Source organism: Colossoma macropomum, unplaced genomic scaffold (assembly GCF_904425465.1).
Source record: "Colossoma macropomum unplaced genomic scaffold, Colossoma_macropomum, whole genome shotgun sequence".
Classification (NCBI taxonomy): domain Eukaryota; kingdom Metazoa; phylum Chordata; class Actinopteri; order Characiformes; family Serrasalmidae; genus Colossoma; species Colossoma macropomum.
In genome coordinates, this window is record NW_023494792.1 from 2,022,755 (window position 1) to 2,042,368 (window position 19,614).

General features: G+C 44.1%; 1 protein-coding gene across 7 annotated transcripts in view; it reads right to left on the reverse strand.

The window, feature by feature from the left end:
- The window catches only part of akap9 (A kinase (PRKA) anchor protein 9), a 150,334-nt gene that overhangs the window by 13,209 nt on the left and 117,511 nt on the right, over nt 1-19,614 (reverse strand). For 6 of the 7 annotated variants that reach the window (XM_036577852.1, XM_036577851.1, XM_036577850.1 and 3 more), the window contains 17 exons: nt 18,356-18,460; nt 17,955-18,107; nt 15,317-15,403; nt 12,266-12,856; nt 10,511-10,879; nt 9,631-9,765; nt 8,286-8,330; nt 7,995-8,141; nt 7,784-7,828; nt 7,320-7,448; nt 6,131-6,610; nt 5,064-5,118; nt 4,433-4,554; nt 3,318-3,521; nt 1,923-2,084; nt 1,302-1,449; nt 670-889 (listed from right to left, as the gene is read on the reverse strand). In XM_036577852.1, coding sequence (XP_036433745.1) covers nt 670-889; nt 1,302-1,449; nt 1,923-2,084; nt 3,318-3,521; nt 4,433-4,554; nt 5,064-5,118; nt 6,131-6,610; nt 7,320-7,448; nt 7,784-7,828; nt 7,995-8,141; nt 8,286-8,330; nt 9,631-9,765; nt 10,511-10,879; nt 12,266-12,856; nt 15,317-15,403; nt 17,955-18,107; nt 18,356-18,460 — 3,197 coding nt within the window. The remainder of the gene's footprint in view (nt 1-669; nt 890-1,301; nt 1,450-1,922; nt 2,085-3,317; nt 3,522-4,432; nt 4,555-5,063; nt 5,119-6,130; nt 6,611-7,319; nt 7,449-7,783; nt 7,829-7,994; nt 8,142-8,285; nt 8,331-9,630; nt 9,766-10,510; nt 10,880-12,265; nt 12,857-15,316; nt 15,404-17,954; nt 18,108-18,355; nt 18,461-19,614) is intronic. The other variant, XM_036577854.1, reaches the window with a different exon arrangement.

The window sequence follows — 19,614 nt, forward strand, 5'->3', positions numbered from 1 at the left end:
GAGTGAGAGAGAGAGAGAATGAGAGGGTGAGAGGGAGTGAGAGAGAGAGAGAGAGAGAGAGAGAGAGAGTGAGTGAGAGAGTGAGTGAGAGAGGGAGTGAGAGAGTGAGAGAGAGAGAGAATGAGAGGGTGAGAGGAGTGAGAGAGAGGAGAGAGAGAGTGAGAGAGAGAGAGGGTGAGTGAGAGAGTGAGTGAGAGAGGGAGTGAGAGAGTGAGAGAGAGAGAGAATGAGAGGGTGAGAGGGAGTGAGAGAGAGAGAGAGAGAGTGAGAGAGAGAGAGGGTGAGTGAGAGAGTGAGTGAGAGAGGGAGTGAGAGAGTGAGAGAGAGAGAGAATGAGAGGGTGAGAGGGAGTGAGAGAGAGAGAGAGAGTGAGAGAGAGAGAGGGTGAGTGAGAGAGTGAGTGAGAGAGAGAGAGAGAGAGTGAGAGAGAGAGAGGGTGAGTGAGAGAGTGAGTGAGAGAGGGAGTGAGAGAGTGAGAGAGAGAGAGAATGAGAGGGTGAGAGGGAGTGAGAGAGAGAGAGAGAGAGAGAGAGAGTGAGTGAGAGAGTGAGTGAGAGAGGGAGTGAGAGAGTGAGAGAGAGAGAGAATGAGAGGGTGAGAGGGAGTGAGAGAGAGAGAGAGAGAGTGAGAGAGAGAGAGTGAGAGAGAGAGTGAGAGAGGGTGTCTCACCTCAGTGTCTCCAGCTCTTTGAGGTATTTACTCTGCGTCTGCAGTGAAACCTCCAGCTCCAGTTTGGTCTGAGCCAGTTCACCCTTCAGATCCTCCACTGCTGCAGGAAGCCTGTCCTCTCTCTCTCCTGCTCCTCCTCTCCCTCCATCACTGCCTCCTTCTCTCCCTCCATCACTGCCTCCTCCCTCTCCTCCAGCCTCCGGCCAGCCTTCAGACATCCCTGTAGACAAGACACAGCCTCAGAAACAGCAGCCAAGCAGCTCCGTCCCTCCAGCACGAACAGCTGGTCAGAGAGGAAGAAGGAGAGAGCGTTCTAGATAACTTCCTAACGCCTGCGTTATCTAGACTAGGAGTAAAGTGGCAGTTCACCGAATGCAAATCCGCCTAGGTGCTCTGCCGTGTCAGGACTGACCGCAGGAAAAGGGACGGAGCCTCACTGAACACAACGCAAAGCCTCTCACAGCTGTCCGGGGGGCTCAACTGAGCCCACCATTTCTGAAATAGTAGTGCAGTAAACAGTCTACACAGATGAGAACCTCTGCTATAATACACTACAGCACTCTGGGAGACATGATAACTGGATTCACTGATGGACTCACGATCAATACAGCGCACAGAACATGACGTCATACCGCTGCTGTCCACTGGGCGGGGCTGCTGAGTGAGGCGTGCATCCCGCTGCAGGTGCTGAAGCTGTGTCCGCAGGTGTGTGATCTCGGCCAGCAGACCGCGGCGGTCAGCGGACTGAAGAGACGACAGCGCCTCCCGCTGGACAGCATCCTACATACACAAAGATATTAAACCCACTGCATTAATGTTCCTGTAAACTTTACTGTAAATTAGCATCACTACACTTCCCAGTTTCTGTTACTGCACTGTACTAGTCCTTCACTATGTCTGTCTAACGTACAGCAGCAGTAATGAACAACAACGCAATAAACATGTAATAACAGTGTATTTTCATTAACACTACCTGGTTGAGGTGAATGAGGGGGTCTCTGGTGGGTGTGTGTGTGAGTGTACCTGGTCTGTAAGCTCTCTCTAGCTGGTTGAGGTGAATGAGGGGGTCTCTGGTGGGCGTGTGTGTGAGTGTGTACCTGGTCTGTTAGTGCTCTCTCTAGCTGGTTGAGGTGAATGAGGGGGTCTCTGGTGGGTGGGTGTGTGTGAGTGTGTACCTGGTCTGTTAGTGCTATCTCTAGCTGGTTGAGGTGAATGAGGGGGTCTCTGGTGGGTGTGTGTGTGTGAGTGTGTACCTGGTCTGTTAGTGCTCTCTCTAGCTGGTTGAGGTGAATGACAGCGTCTCTGGTGTCCAGCAGGTCCAGCTGGTTGAGTAGTGCGACCTTCAGCACCTCTCGCTCCCTCAGAAACACCTGCTGCACCGCACTGAGCAGGTCACCACGCCAGTCACCTGCAGACTACACACACAAAAACACGCCGTCAGTGACTTCAGGCCAAAAAGAGACTCTTAAACACCTGAAACGCAACGAGGTCAGGAAGGAAAAAGCAAAGCAACACACAGAGTGTGTTTACATGCACTCTATAACACGATCATAATCAGATTTCTGCAGTTATCAGATTATTCAGCGTAAACACGCTGAACCAGTTACTGACACGATCTGATTTACTGCAGTTATCAGATTATTAATGTAAACACACTGAACCAGTTACTGACACGATCTGATTTACTGCAGTTATCAGATTATTAATGTAAACACGCTGAACCAGTTACTGACACGATCTGATTTACTGCAGTTATCAGATTATTAATGTAAACACGCTGAACCAGTTACTGACACGATCTGATTTACTGCAGTTATCAGATTATTAATGTAAACACGCTGAACCAGTTACTGACACGATCTGATTTACTGCAGTTATCAGATTATTAATGTAAACACACTGAACCAGTTACTGACACGATCTGATTTACTGCAGTTATCAGATTATTAATGTAAACACACTGAACCAGTTACTGACACGATCTGATTTACTGCCGTTATCAGATTATTAATGTAAACACACTGAAGCAGTTACTGACACGATCTGATTTACTGCAGTTATCAGATTATTAATGTAAACACGCTGAAGCAGTTACTGACACAATCTGATTTACTGCCGTTATCAGATTATTAATGTAAACACACTGAAGCAGTTACTGACACAATCTGATTTACTGCAGTTATCAGATTATTAAGTGTAAACACGCTGAACCAGTTACTGACACGATCTGATTTACTGCAGTTATCAGATTATTAATGTAAACACACTGAACCAGTTACTGACACAATCTGATTTACTGCAGTTATCAGATTATTAAGTGTAAACACACTGAACCAGTTACTGACACGATCTGATTTACTGCAGTTATCAGATTATTAAGTGTAAACACGCTGAACCAGTTACTGACACGATCTGATTTACTGCAGTTATCAGATTATTAAGTGCGTGTAAATGGCTGCTAATGCTATTAAAAGACTTTAGTTGTTGATCAGATATCGTTTTATCAGTCACAGGAAACGCAGTGAAAGTGTGCAGACGTCACTGAGAGGACCTCTGCTGGTAGTTTGCTGCTCGTGCTCGGGGTGTGATGGGTTTGAGGGCAGAGCGTATAAAGTGTCAGTTTACTGTGATGAAGCTGTCTGTCTCACCTCTGTCTCTGTCTGAGTCTGGCTGTGAGTCTGTAGCTGAGTAATGAGGGTTTTCAGGGACTCCACCGTGTCCAGCAGCGCCTCCTTCTCTTTCCTCCAGGCCTGCAGGGGGAGCTGTGCTGCGGGGTGTTCGGCCTCAGGCACAGGGATTTCAGACAGAGACAGGACCTGCATGCCCTCCTGATGAACCTCCCTCAGCAGAGTCTAAAGAAAACACAAAGTTAGCCTGTTTAAAACACAATATTAGCAAGTCAGAACAACACAGCATAAACAAAACATCTCCCCCCCCCACTACCGTAAAGCGTAAAGATGGAGATGTGTGAAAGTGTAAATACATCACTGCAGTGTTCTGTAAAGTTCAACAGTCTAGTGGCTGTGTAAAACAGTACATTTTACACTGTAACTGCCACTTTGCACTGTTACAGTATGCTGTACACTGCAACTGTATAAAGTGTATAAACTGAATAAAGTGTAAAGATACAGCTGCAGTGTACAGCATACTGTGAAGTGCAAAGTGGCAGTTACAGTGTAAAATGTACTGTATTGTGTAAAACAGACATGCAGTGTACAGTGCAACATAAAAAGCAGAGTTGCAGTGTAAAGTGTACGGTACTGTGTAAAAGGAGATATGGTGTGTAAAGGGTAGCATAAAATGTAAAAGCAGAGGTGAAGTGTGAAGTTCACTATGAAGTGTGAAGGAGGTTCAAGGTAAAGCATAGTGAAAAGTGTAAAAGCAGGTAAACCGTACTGTAAAGATGGTATAATGTTATGTAAAGTAACTGCAGTATAAAGTGTACTGTATTGTGTAAAAGAAGATAAGTCACGTAAAGCAGAGCATAAAATGTAAAAGCAGAGATCAAGTGTAAAATATCCTATTAAGTGTGAAAGAGTTACAGTATAGTGAAAGTATAGTGTCGTGTAAAAGCAGCAATGCAGTGTAGGTGTAGGTAAAATATGCTGTAAGCAGAGGTGAAGTATTATGTCTACTGTTAAGTGTAAAGTTGCAGTGTAAAAACAAAGAAAGACAAAGAAATTAAGCATGCAGTAAAGTTTACAGGAATAACTACAGCGTGCAGCAGAGATCCCTAACCAGCGGGCCGATACCCGCAGCGTACCTTGATCCTATCAGGCAGCACTTCAGAGTCGTCCCTGCGTGCTCCCTCAGGTGTGCTCCTGAACTCGGCCTGCAGGTGAGGCAGCTCAAAGCCCGTCCGCTGGCTCCAGTCCGAGCTGCTGTCTGCCAGGAGCACAAACACAAACAACGACGTTACAATCGCAGCATACGCAGCTGTTGGAGCTCATCAGTAAGTAAGTTTTGTAAAGTGGCCTAAGACGCTGTAAAGTGTAGAGTAAGTTTTGTAAAGTGGCCTAAGACGCTGTAAAGTGTAGAGTAAGTTTTGTAAAGTGGCCTAAGATGCTGTAAAGTGTAGAGTAAGTTTTGTAAAGTGGCCTAAGATGCTGTAAAGTGTAGAGTAAGTTTTGTAAAGTGGCCTAAGCTGCTGTAAAGTGTAGAGTAAGTTTTGTAAAGTGACCTAAGCTGCTGTAAAGTGTAGAGTAAGTTTTGTAAAGTGGCCTAAGCTGCTGTAAAGTGTAGAGTAAGTTTTGTAAAGTGGCCTAAGCTGCTGTAAAGTGTAGAGTAAGTTTTGTAAAGTGGCCTAAGCTGCTGTAAAAGTGTAGAGTAAGTTTTGTAAAGTGGCCTAAGCTGCTGTAAAGTGTAGAGTAAGTTTTGTAAGGAATGAGAGTTACCGCTAGTGTAGCCGTCTCTGAACTGGGAGGAAGCAGGAAGGTCCAGTCTCACAGCCTGGAAGACAAAACAAAACCCTTCAGCTGAGCACAATGAATGAGACGCTGGACACAACGAACGAGACGCTGGACACAACGAACGACCACATTTAGAGCAGAACGTTTATACAAGGAGGACGCACAGAACAGACCGGTCACCTAATCCTGCTCAAAAAACACAGTGGGACAGAGGGGAATAGTGGGCGTGGTCACATACTATGAGGGTGTGGTCATCTGGTACAATGGGTGTGGACAGATAACTCTGTGTGTGTATCCAGTGGGCACAATGGGAACAGTGTGAGAACACAGTGGGTGTGGTCTGACAATGCAATGGGCATGGCCAGAAAACACAGTGGGTGTGGTCAGATGACACAGTGAATGTTGTTAGATAACAGTGGACGTGGTCAGATGATAGTGGATGTGGTCAGATGACAGTGGGTTTGGACAAAGAACACAGTGGGTGTGGTCAGATGTCACAGTTAATTAATACAGTGTGGTCAAATGACACAGTGGGTGTGGTCTGATGTCACAGTGGGTGTGGACAAAGAACACAGAGGGTGTGGTCAGATGTCACAGTGGGTGTGGTCTGATGACAGTGGGTGTGGATAGAGAACACAGTGGGTGTGGTCTGATGACAGTGGGTGTGGATAGAGAACACAGTGGGTGTGGTCTGATGACAGTGGGTGTGGACATAGAACACAGTGGGTGTGGACAGAGAACACAGGGGGTGTGGTCAGATGACAGTGGGTGTGGTCTATTAATACAGTTAGTGTGGTCAGATGACACAGTGGGTGTGGACAGAGAACACAGTGGGTGTGGTCAGATAACAGTGGGTGTGGTCTGATGATACAGTGGGTGTGGACAAAGAACACAGAGGGTGTGGTCAGAGAACACAGTGGGTGTGGTCTGATGACAGTGGGTGTGGATAGAGAACACAGTGGGTGTGGTCAGATGACAGTGGGTGTGGTCATGCGACACAGTGAATGACTGAAATGACGACTGAAAGCTGTGGTCAGAGCATTGTGACTGACCTCTCCGGAGCGGAGGTTGTTGACGGCGGCTCTGAGAGCGCTGCACTCCTGCTCCAGCCGCTGGTTCTCCCTCTTCAGACTGTCGCTCTCTGAAATGTGCCTGTTCTCCATGTCCATGATTTCAGCGGCGTGGAGCTCCTGCATCTGTCCGATCCGCTCTCTGTACTCCCCGATCACCTCCTCCAGCTCCTCCGACACTTCCTCCTGCTCCACCTGAGTCCCCGCGTCCACTCGAGTCTGGGAGGAGGCCTGTGCGCTGTTAGCAGACTTCTCAGGCTGGCTGTTGGAGTTCTTCCTGGACAGGGATGGTTTGTCTTTGGCTACGCTGTTCCCTTTGCCTTTTCCCTCACTGTGCTTTCCTGCTTTCTTCCTGGAGTGGGACTGAGGCTGCTGGGCCGGGACGTCCTCGCTGGATTTGGATAAGGCCGTACGGAGCTGCTGGAGCTCGTCCATCAGCTGAGCAATGGACACGTCTCGAACCTGTACAGAACAGCAGTGTTAGAAAGTTCCTTCAAGGTTTATTTCACCCATGCTAATCCCACCTCTCATCAACACAGCATCAGTGCTGGGAAAACAATCAAGTTGTTAAGGAAAAAATGTAAAATACGTAAAATATAGACCAAGTTCAGTAAAGTTTTAAACTGCTGTAAAAAGTTGTGTAAGTTCTAGAAAGTGACCTTAACTGCTGTGAAGTGTTGCGTAAGTTCTGTAAAGTGTAAAACAAGTTTTGCAAAGTGGCCTGAAGTTCTGTAAAATGTATAGATTTGTAAAGTGAGCTAAAAAGTAAAGTAAGTTCTGTAAAGTCACGTGAACTGCTGCAAAGTGTAAAATAATTTATGAAAAGTAATTTCTGTAAAGTGGCCTAAATTGAGGTAAGATAACTTCTGTAAAGTGACAAACGCCTGTAAAATATGTTCTGTAAACTGATAAACGCCTGTAAAATACGTTCTGTAAAGTGACAAACTGCTGCAAGGTACAAAATAATTTCTGTGAAGTGTAAGTTGTGGCACAATGTAAAGTATGTTTTGTAAAGTATCTGAACGAGTAAGTTGGGAAATAAACAGCAAGTTCTGTAAAGTGGTTGAAAGCGGAAAAGTGGACAAAATTCCTGTAAAATGTAAAGAAGGCTCTCTGAAGCGGCCTAAGGTGTAAAATGAGCGCTATACCATGTATTAAGCGTAAGCTGTACCTGGATCTGCTCCTGCAGTTTGAGGCTCCTTTCTATGTAGCTGTTCAGCTCCTCTTTAGTAGCTGCTGCTTCACTTCTGACCTCCTGAAGCTCCTGAAGAAGCTCAGAATTGTCGACTTCACCTGATGCCTAAATGTAAAGGTTAAAAGGTCAAACATCAGCAAGCAGGTAAAGGCCTACAGCAGGGGTGCCCAACTCGGGTCCTGGGGGGCCGCTGTACAGCACAGTTTGGTAGTTTCCCACCTCAAACACACCCACTAAAACAGACGAGCTGACTCAGGTGTGTCTGAGCAGGTAAATCACCAAACTGTGCCGGACCCCGGCCCTCTGGGACTGGAGCTGTGCACCCCTGGCCTACAGGAAGGAGTGTCTGGTTCACACAGAAGGTTGATGATAAAATACCGTAAAATCAAACTGGCTTTGTACAAAAACAAAGTAAAGCCAAGTCAGATGATGAAGCTCACCCGGTGCAGCTGATCCTTCAGCAGGGCAATCGTCATCTCTCGCTCCTTACAACAGATGAAACAAGGTCAGTCACATGACTAAACGCTCTTTTTTAATAGATTCCACACATATATATATATATATATACATATATATATATATATATATACACACACACACGTTTACTCTGACTGTGGTGTGTGAGGACACCTATAATGACCATTTCTGTACCTGTATTTGTTCCTGCAGTTTCTGGCTGATCTCTTTACAGCTGCTAAGCTCCTCTTTGGTAGCCGCTGCTTCACCTTTGACCTCCTGCAGTTGCTGAAGAAGCTCAGACACTTTGCTGGAGTCTTCTTCACTCCCACGTTCTGAGGCCTAAACATCAAGAGAGCCAAGGGCACAACGTCAGGTGAATCACAGCACGGCTTATAAGCACAGAGCCGAGTCTGTTAGCAAAGCTCTGGGACAGACATGGTGCAGCTGGAGTAGAGCCCGTCTGGAGGAAGGTGCTGGACTTACCTTCTGTAGGTCTTTCTCCAGCTCCTCCATCGCTGCTTCTTTGAGCTGGTAATGAATCACAGAGCAAAACTCATTTGTAAACATCCAGACATGGACATTTCTGACCGTTCATTAGAAACAGCTACTGTCTCTGACGAACATCAACAGCTAAACCTCCACCTAAAAACAAAATCTAGATTCTGTCTGTATTTACATGCAAAGATTTTTGCCAATTCGAATGAATACATTCAGATTAGAGATAAAGACCGAGGTAATCTGTTCAGTGTAGATGTTACCATGACAACCAGCATCACGTGAGTCCAGTCAGAGTGAGATGAGCAGCAGTGAGCAGTGCTTGTGTTCTTAACTGCTTTAAAATGATGTCAGACTCAGGAAAACGTCCTTCACATGTCCTTATTAAAGAAGGCCGAGAGGAAGACGTCGTGTTCTGAGACTCATAAGCTGGACGTCCGTCCCACCGCCGTCTTTTAAAGATCAGAGCATAAACTTCGTCTCCTCTGCAGACCAGTTTCTGCTCCGCCATGTTGAACGGTATAAACTTGCACTATGACGTGACGAACATGATCAGAACGGACTTAAACTTTCCGATAGGGAATGTAATCAGATACAGGCGTTTACACGGATATTATTCTTCTATTTAACGGATTATTTACAGGATTACCCACCTCGATCAGTCGGATAGAGACTGTATTCTGAATGGCCTCAATCAGATTTGTCTATTCCGACTGAGGTGTTTACATGGACATATTCTATTCTGATTAAGCTATTAGTCAGATTAATGGATTATTAAGATGCATGTAAACATGGGTATTATGTAGTAACTTTAGACCAACTTCCAATAATCCATTTTTAGACCACTGTACAGCTAAATTACTTACTCCAAGACAGTATTACTAAAAATTGTCAATCTAATTTCAGATGACATCATAGTGCTTAAAACAGGTTGAATGCAAGTAATAAACGCTCTGACACAGAACACTGATGTGAATTCTGTTTTGATCCTTATATTTTTTAATGCCTGAACATTCTTAAGGACTAAATTGGTCTGTCAGGGTCTGCCCCACTTTGTTTTAACACATATGTAGCTGGAAGATAATCCTTTTTTTATTTTAAAAGACTTAATCTCAAAAAGACAATGTGGTGTACTGCAGGGCTCCATGCTGGGTCCCCTTCCATTTTGTCTTATATGTTGTTCTTAAGTAAAATCATCAGAGAATTTTACATCTCTCTAATGTCAGATAATGCCGGACTTCTAAATCTGCTACTGTTCATCTTTGTTTAGCGGACAGTGTTTTTTTGTTAAAGAGTATAAAGAGGGCTGCTTAAAGTAAAGAACATTCCGTACCTTTATCTGTTCCTGGAGTTTCTGGCTGAGCTCTCTGCAGCTATCTAGCTCTTCTTTACTAGCTGCTGCTTCACCTTTGACCTCCTGCAGCTCCTGAAGAAGCTCCTCCATCGCTGTACTGTCGTCACCCATCGACTGCAGAGAGAAAGTCTTGTTATTACGACAGTTACAGTTCCGGTTATCATGGAGGAGAATTTTCTCTTGACTTTGAAAGCTTTGTCCTGGTTTTAAGTCTGAGACTCTCATTATCAATACATCATCATCAGTTTGCTCCAAACTGAACGACAGTCTGAAGAAGCCCTGTATGGATTAGAACAGCTAATCAGGCGCATGTCTATAAAAATAAATAAATAAATAACATAAAAACAAATAAAACAAAACATAAATAACATACTTCTCAGAGATAAAACTCAAGCACCAGGTGCCTAATAAATTCCTGCAGGAGGTGCAAGTTTTGGGCTGGATGGTCACAGGTGGTCACATGATCATGCTCTATTTGCATAAAGCTGATATTGTGTATATAAAGTAATGCACTGACGACACTGTGTGGCTGTATTTGAATATAAAGTGCTTTATAGCTGTGGCTCCCGTTATAATGGCCCCTTTAATTAGCCTGCAAGGTCTCACTCCTCCGATAGACTTTGTGTTTCTCCTCCTGCTGTCGTTCTCCCAGTGTGGAGAGGATGGAGGTGAAGTTCTACCACCCAGACCAAGTGAAGGCTTAAAAGACTCCCAGCGCATGCACAGTTTCAGACATGTTTAATACGGACACGCAGTCTAGAAGAGCAAACATGATGAGCAGCAGTGCTGAAAAAACGAGGCAATGCAATAACTGCATGGACGTCAGCTTTATGACCGGTGCTGTGTCCTCCATGCTCACCTGGGCAGGTGTGTGTGGTGGTCTTGTTCTCATCTGGTTGAGCAGCTCCATTAGCACAGCCAGCCTTCTCTCGTACTCCTGCACCTCCTCCTCCGAGCTGCTCAGCAGCTCCTTCTGCAGCTCCTGGTCCTTCTGCATGTAGCTCAGACCCTGCTCCAGCTCCTGCAGCTTCTCCGTCAGGAAGCCCACCTTTCCCACCCTCTCCACCTTCCGCACCGGAGCCACCGCGAGGCCCTCGCCCTCCGGACCCGCTCTGGAGCGCACCAGTCCAGCGAGGGCTTCATCCAACACGGCTTCATCCCTGTGGAGCTCTTTGGTTTGGACCTGAACCGCCTCCAGCTGGGCCTGGCTCACCAACATGGCAGCCACCTGCAATGATAATGACAATAATAATAATAATAATGATGATAATAATAATAATATTAATAATAATAACAATAATATTAATTTAATTTTAGATAGAAAATTTCTTAGTAAAACTTCGGGAACATAAATCACTGCAGTCTACAGAAAAATGTAAAGTGAATGCCATATAAACAAATAAATCTGCATTATAATGATAATATTTGAAGTTGATTCTTACTTTATGTAAACATTTAATGAAGAATGGATTAACAGAAATTATCTGTAATGAAATTTATTTCTTTAAGGCAGATTTAGGTAAAAAATCTTTTTCCTTCTTCTTCAAAGTTAAAATGTAGAGCTCTTTTAATGACAAAACACATAAAACACATTTTAAATTTTGTTTAAAAGAATATTCTTTGTTTCTGAGAAGCTCCGCCCCCAGTTGTATAATATTTATACTATTTAATTTCTTTTGACCACTGAGAACCGACCACCATATCGGTCAGTAAAGCACTGTTTAACTACACCTGCTGGAGTAGAACCTTTTCCACACTTTCGAAGCTGCAGTTGTTGATTTATAACAAAATTTTCCTATAAATTATATCAGCCATATTAGCAGAAATCTTAGCCTTTTAAAATCAGTAGCCAAGTAGCTATAAAGTTATATTTTTATATATTTATATATATTTTATTACATATATTTTAAAGATATGAGCTTTTTTAATGACAAAACAATAAAATACACACAAACCTCATTAACATCAGAAGAATGTTATACGAAAAAAATGAAATTTTTTATTTAAAAATAATACAAATAAGAAATATATGATGTAATTACCACAAAACAAAAGCATAAATAATTCTGAGAAGCTCCGCCCCAGTGCTATAATATTTACATTATTTTCTTTTTTTTGACCATGGAGAACTGACCATCATATCATCACATCATATATTTTTAGCTGCCTAAAACCTATAAGCTTTTTTTAATGACAAAACACATAAAATACATACAAACCTCACTTTTATCACCAGATGTTAAAGTAAGAAAAAATACAAAATCTACAACAAGAAGAAACTCAGAAGCTCCGCCCCCCAGTGCTATAATATTTACATTATTTTATTTTTTTTGACCACTGAGAACCGACCACCATACCGGTCAGTAAAGCACTGTTTAACTACATTTTCCACACCTTCATAGCTGCACTTCCTCACTCACACCGTTTTTCCTTTAAATTATATCCTGCAAAGTTCAGTCGTAGACGCTGGCTGCACTTTTTCATTCATACATCAACAATTCCTCCTTTTGTTATCAGAATTTTATCTGCCTAAATCCGGTATCGGCCGCAGACGGTCCGCGTCGGTCTGGCCCTAACAAACAGGTACCATTCTATAAAGTGAACACAGACTTACCTTCTCCCTGAGCTTGTCCTCCAGCTGAGAGACCTTGAGGTGGAGGGACTCTGCGTCCTCCTGGGCTCTCTCCACCTGCAGCCTGCAGGCGTGGAGCTCCAGCTCCTTCTCCTCCACGCTCTCCTCCAGCTCCGCTATCCGCTGCATCAGGTCGCTCACTCTGGAGCCGGCGCTCTCCTCCAGAGCCTGGACCTGAGCCTGGGCCACCACCAGAGCCGCGGTGCGCTCCCTCAGAGCGTCCTCCAGCCTCTCGCTCTGCTTCTCCGTCTCCAGCTCCCTCTCCAGCGCCTCCTGCCGCAGACTCTCGTACTTGCCGAGGAGAGAGGAGTGGTCGGTCTTGAGCGTGTCCAGCTCTCTCGTGACCTGGTCCATTTTCTGCTTGAGCTCGTCGTACTCCTCCTCGTCGGGAGCGCTCTCCGCGGGGCTCTGCTTGTGCTCGATGTGGGACAGTTCCTGCTGGAGCTTCTCTATGACCGAGTTCAGCTGCTCCACCTCCTCCTCGCTGTCCCGCTTCAGCCGCTCCTGCTCTCCGCGCAGGTACTCCACCTGAGCCTCCAGCTCCAGCACCAGCTCGCTCTTCTCCTCCACCTCCTGGGGGCGCCACAGTCCAGCCAAATCAGTACAGGGAACGGAGAGTCATGAGGAGCTTAACACCCAGAACCAAACACCTCCAGCTCCACAGCAGGAGACGCTGCATCCCATAACGTTCTGGTTTGTGTTTCTGGTGACACTTTATCATAACAGACCCCTTTAAACAGCAACCTCATCGTTTATTAATGATGAATAATAATTATATAATTGTTATGGGTGCATTAATAAGTGCTACCATTTAAACTATTATTAATTTGCATACTGACACAAATAATCGATGCTCTTCAGAAAGTGTAATCAGTCATGTGATCTATCTTTACACACTCATTAAGAAGTCATAACTCTATATAAGTGTCCCTAATAACATTTACAAACACTTAATTACAATACTTATCTATGATCTTAGGACGGATGATGATTCATAATTATTATGAACTGTTTATAAGCAACTAAGTAAATGCTTCATACTTAATTGACTATAATTAATGCATTTCTACTATTTAAAATTATGAATTTATTTATTAATTATCTGTACGTCACTAAGCAGATGGTCAATAAGTATGAAACTCAGCTGATGAGTAATTATCATATACAGAACTGTGGTTAATTATTAATTGGTCAGATAGGCCGATTAGCCGTCTGGCTTCTGTAGCTGTGTTTAACCTCAGTCTACACTGGCTGCACTGTTCAAATGATCTACACTGTTGCCTAGTTACACACAACTGCACACACATTTCTCCTCGAGTGTGAAAATACACGCCCTCGTTCTGAAGGCATGAAGGCTAAAATCATTAAAATCAAAATCGCAATCATTTTAAAGAACTGTGATTAAGCAATAATGTTACAATAATTGTTATTAGTTATTAATACTACTACACACAATAATAATAATAATAATAATAATAATAATAATAATAATAATAATCACCCCACCGATCATTAGCATCATTAAACACACTATCAGATATTGATGAAGCTGCTATTTACAGGAGCCTGTCGTTATGCAGTGCAGTCATATGTGTGTTTACTGTGTGTACATTGATTTGTTTGAATTCACCAGGACAATGAAACGTCTCTGACTGGGAGCGTCAGGCGTTATGAACGCAGCCCTGGCTGTGCTGTTGTTTTGGGCTGGGTGTGTTACCTGCCCTCTAACTATTTCATGCTGCTGCCACATTTAAGAACACGAGGCTCTGAACTCTTTTCAGGCTGTTTAAAGTTCCAGGGAACTCAGTGAAGAACACTGCAGATGTTTCATCTGCTCAATTTAACACTATAAAACAGGAAATGAGGCCTGTGCAAAACTTACAGCACATTTTATCACTGCTGTCAGAACAAAACCTCAAAATCTCCAAAACGGTAACTTTACAGGAGAAGCAAAAAACATACTTTACTTTTAATGTGAGTCAATGGAACCAGAGTTTTTACCAGGTCATTTTGGGCCGTTTCTTTTGGTCCATTCATCATGGAATTTACACACAATGTAAAGAACAACAGGCGTTTTCACATCATGTCAAAATGTGAAAAACGGTTTTGTTCCGACAGCGGTGATGTACTTAATTTTTCCAGCACGTTAAACTGTACAATGAAACATGCAGAACAATGTCATATTTAGGCGTCTTCTCTGTGGAGGATGTGTTAACTTTGGGTGAACAAAGGAACAAATGAATAAATGGACAGGTGGACAGACGGACAAACGGCAAGCAGTCTTGTCGTCCAGATATTTTCACTTAGGAATAGAACAGATTCAGGTTCCCTGGAGCTTTTGTCGTTTTCCCCACCAAAAACCAGTAAAACAGAGACCCAATCAGCGTTATGGTCGGTGATTAGACTCGGTTCAGCGCCTCTAGTTCTTAAATGTAACCAGAAAAATTACACATCAATGACAAAACATGCATAAAACGGACTGAAAAAACTTCAGAGCAAAAAACAAAAACACCACAGGAACGTATGGAAGAATAAACACTCTCCAGGTCACAAACGACAAATATGAATCAGTTCGTCAGAGCACAACTTCCATTAGGTCGAGGTCCACAAACTCAAATCAACAGACGGAACATAGAATATCTAATGAGTGCAAACAGATTCTGGACGAACGAAACAGAAACTCCACTGTGAAGTTCACGCAGTGGAGCCTCGGTCATCTGCACTCACTAAACACTCGGCATTCCACCGATTTTTGCTACACACATCACAAACCGTCTTCATCATCTATGAAAAACGAGACAGTCGCTCTGTGAACTGAACCAATTCATGACACAGTGTAGCAAAAATAATGAAGTTAGTGGTGAAGCAGTGAAGCCGCTCTGGAGGTGTTAAACAGAAAGGGGTCTGATGAAAACCTGAAACAGACGGAGGTTAAAAACAGGCGGATTCCACACAAACACACACACACACACACACAGTGAGGGGTACACACACATACGCCCGGCGGTCCTGCGGCGCATGTGTGAGCGTTACCTTGTTGTCAGGACTCGTTTCAGTGAGCTGGAGTTTAGTGATGTGCTCATTGAGCAGCGCTATCTCCCTGTCCTTCTGCTCCAACACCTTCAAGAGTTAAACACCAGCACATCTGCTTTAGAACCAGCCTGCAGGACCGCTGACCTGCTCCAGCACAAACCGGGTCCACCTCTACTGGACCTCAGCTCAGAACAGAGCCAGGTTTACACAGCTCCACCCCCTACGCCACAAAATCACCCCACAGGACTCTGACCTGGCCGGGCCGAACGACCCAAAGCGCTGTAGAGACCAGGGACGCACCGAAATTTACCACCACCGCAACATTCAGACTGGTTTGGTGCGAAATGGGTCAGATGTCTTTACAGTGGTGGTGATAGGAACCAGGGGTCGCCATGACTACAACACAAATATAGACATTTTATTTACTATCCAGAACCACCAGTGAACCTACACGAGTCTTCTGGGTTTATATGGAATGTTGATGATGGAAAATAGTGGAAAATCTGAAATAATAAGTTTTCTTTGGGGACTATTTTGCCTCACAGCGCCCTGCATGTATCCCTCCACCATGAATGGAGTTTAAGTTCTCTAAACTATCATAAAACAGTGTCTCAGTCATCAGGCAGTGAATTCATAACCACTTCATGTAGGAACTTTCTGTGAGGAGCTTTTAGAGGTGGACGTCTGGTTCCTATCACCACCACTGTGAACAGTTCTGACTCGGTAAGTTTATCTAGAACAGAGCGTTTCACACCAAACCACTCTGAACCACTCTGAACCGCTCTGAATGACCTGTTGATGTTTATTATTTAATTCTGTAGAAATTTTGAAAAATTGATGAAGTTCCCCTTCAAAGCAGCACTACGTATGTTATATAAGTCTAAAATATGGTGAGTGTGAGCTGCTGTGAGTCGCCCTGTAAAGGCTGAAATAATCAGAGGCGTCGTACGTCTTTAATTCTCTTTCAGTGCACTCAGATTCATCTGTGTGTGGGAATCCGAAGCACAACCAACGTCACAAATTGTTCTTCCACACGTTGTGTGCAGTTACACATTTCCACCACAGAGGTCTCCAAATCCCCAAATCCTACATAGTGCTGCTTTAATGTATCATTTTAATGGTGATGAAATCAGAAATTGATTAAAAATGTGGTTCAACATTCAAACTGTCTGAACACCAGATAAACTGAAAATATCAGCCACGTGTAACTACTCCACTGTTTTTACAGGACGGAAGTCTGGGATGATCACCTGTTCTCTGATGTCGAGGACGCTGAATTTCACCTCTCATTCTGTAATCATTTTAGTATGTTTATTTTAGGTAAACTGTTCTTAACTGCTGTCGGTTCAGTTTTGCGCTATTAAAAGCAGATTTTTATCCATAATAAAAGTGTATTTTTTATATTACATTTCACATATTACATATTACATATCAAAAGAATAAATAAAACCTTTCAGTTTTCGGCCAGGAATTTTCATTTCGGTGCATCACCAGTACAGACGCTTTAATAAGTTGATGTAGTGCTGCACAAAAAATTACTTATTCAATTTCCAGTCAAAACAGCCATTTAGGACAAGTTACTCAGACAAAAACAGCAGAAAAACCATTCAACAGAAGCCTCGAGCACTGAATATAACATCAGATTTAAGTTAAAAACTGATTAAACGCTACAGAGAAAACGGGTCTCCTAACAACCACCTGGAAGGGCTGGTAGACCACAGGTGTTTCTGTCCATCCTTCCACTGTGAGAAGACGACTCAGCGCTGTGGGTCTGAAAGGATGTGTAGCTGTCAAGAAGAACCTCACTGAGAAAAGGAGACGGACACATCAAACAAAGAAGCTGAACGATGGACTGACCACCCCAGAGTCCAGACCTCAACACCACTGAATGTGTTTGGGAATCCCAGGTGGTTGCTAAGGTGTTGCTAGGCTGTTGCTATGGCATCCCAGGTGGTTGCTAATGTGTTGCTAGGCTGTTTCTATGGCATCCCACGTGGTAGCTAAGGTGTTGCTATACTATTCCATGTTTTCTGTATGTTATCTCAGGTGTTGCTAGGCCATTACTGCTGAATCTCAGGTGGCTGCTAGGCAGTTGCTATGGTATCCCAGGTGGTTGCTAAGGTACTGCTCAGGCAGAGGTATAACCTGGATCGCAAAAAAGCAGAAAATGCTGAACCAGCTTCTACGACTGAACTTTGGAGGTGACTCTGCAGATTCTTTGAGGAGCTGAAAGTGAGTCTCCTGAAAAGAACGGAAGCTGGAATAAAGGAGAAGAGTGACTCACTGAACACTGAACACAGCTGAGAGTAGATTTAGCTGCTGAGGCTTCTGGGTAATTTTCTGTTGAATCTGTTTTCTGCTTCTTTGCTGACGCTGAAAATTAAACCGTTTGTACTGAATGGCTGTTTTGACAGGAAAGACAGCGGAGTGGTCTGTCTTGTCGGACAGTACTGTGCGTCTCCTGAGTCTGAAACACTAACAGCAGGCGTTCACTGTTTAATGTGTGAAGAGAATTTGCATCTTTCATTTTAATAACTGTTTACATTCCTCCTCAGGCTGGAGCTCAGCAGGTATCTGACTCCAATATGGAAAACAGGACTCACACCCACACTGATACTGTACGTGAATGATCTCTCACCGCGTGCAGGTTAGTCTGGGCCAGGAGCTCCTGCTGCTGTGTGCTGATCTCCTTGCGCTGGATCTCCAGCTGCATGTGCAGCTGCTGGACCTCCTCACTCTTATTCTGGAGCTCCTCTCTGAACTGCTCCAGCTGCTCCTCCAGATTAACAATCTGCGCATGCAGACACACACACAGCTTTAAACACTGTTACAGTTTAAGCCCCCTAAACACTAATCAGCTCTGTTACAGTCAGAGTCCTGAATGCTGAGGTGTCACATTGTGTGTAGCATATATTTCTATTCATCCAGAATTTATTCTGACAGCATCAAGAGGAATTCTAATTCTGACTGCAGGAGCTCATGGAGCAGTGGTAGCCGAATCTGTTGTACCCAAAAAGAGTGAGATATGAGTCGAGGTACCTCCTTTTCCTTCCTGTCCAGCGCCTCTCTTTCAGTCTGGAGGAGAGCCTCCAGTGTGGCATCATCACCAGCTGCCATAGAGGCATACTGCTTACTCTCCTCCGCCTACACAGAGAGACAACAGAACGTTTACGTACTGACACGATCAATACAATCAATATGTTCACACGCTGTAAAATATACACATAAGATACACAAACACATACAGGAGTGTGTGAACATTTCCAGTCACAACAGTCATTAAGCACAAGTTATTTACTTTTGGCATCAGGGAAAAAAAAACCCCAAAAAAACACTGTACAGTTTTTTCCACCTGCACACCGACATACGCAAAATACACTTAGCCAAAATTCTGAAACCCAACAACACTGTAGTCTGATAAAATTCCCTACCAACCTGAGATGAGCCCCACAAGATTCTGTCTAATCTGGGCTGTAGCCCACAGAATTCTGTCTGAACCCGACTGTAGCCCACAAAATTCTGTTTAAACTCGACTGTAGCCCACAAAATTATGTCTGAACCGACTGTAGCCCACAAAATTATGTCTGAACCGACTGTAGCCCACAAAATTCCGTCTGAACTCGACTGTAGCCCACAAAATTCTGTCTGAACCGACTGTAGCCCACAAAATTCCGTCTGAACCGACTGTAGCCCTCAAAATTCTGTCTGGACCGACTGTAGCCCACAAAATTCCGTCTGAACCGACTGTAGCCCACAAAATTCCGTCTGAACCGACTGTAGCCCTCAAAATTCCGTCTGAACCGACTGTAGCCCTCAAAATTCTGTCTGGACCCGACTGTAGCCCACAAAATTCTGTCTGACCCGACTGTAGCCCACAAAATTCTGTCTGACCCGACTGTAGCCCACAAAATTCTGTCTGAACCGACTGTAGCCCACAAAATTCTGTCTGAACCGACTGTAGCCCACAAAATTCTGTCTGAACCCGACTGTAGCCCACAAAATTCTGTTTGAACCGACTGTAGCCCACAAAATTCGGTCTGAACCGACTGTAGCCCACAAAATTCTGTCTGAACCGACTGTAGCCCACAAAATTATGTCTGAACTCGACTGTAGCCCACAAAATTCTGTCTGGACCCGAATGTAGCCCCACAAAATTCTGTCTGAACCGACTGTAGCCCACAAAATTCTGTCTGAACCGACTGTAGCCCACAAAATTCTGTCTGAACCGACTGCAGCCCACAAAATTCTGTCTGAACCCGACTGTAGCCCACAAAATTCTGTCTGAACCGACTGTAGCC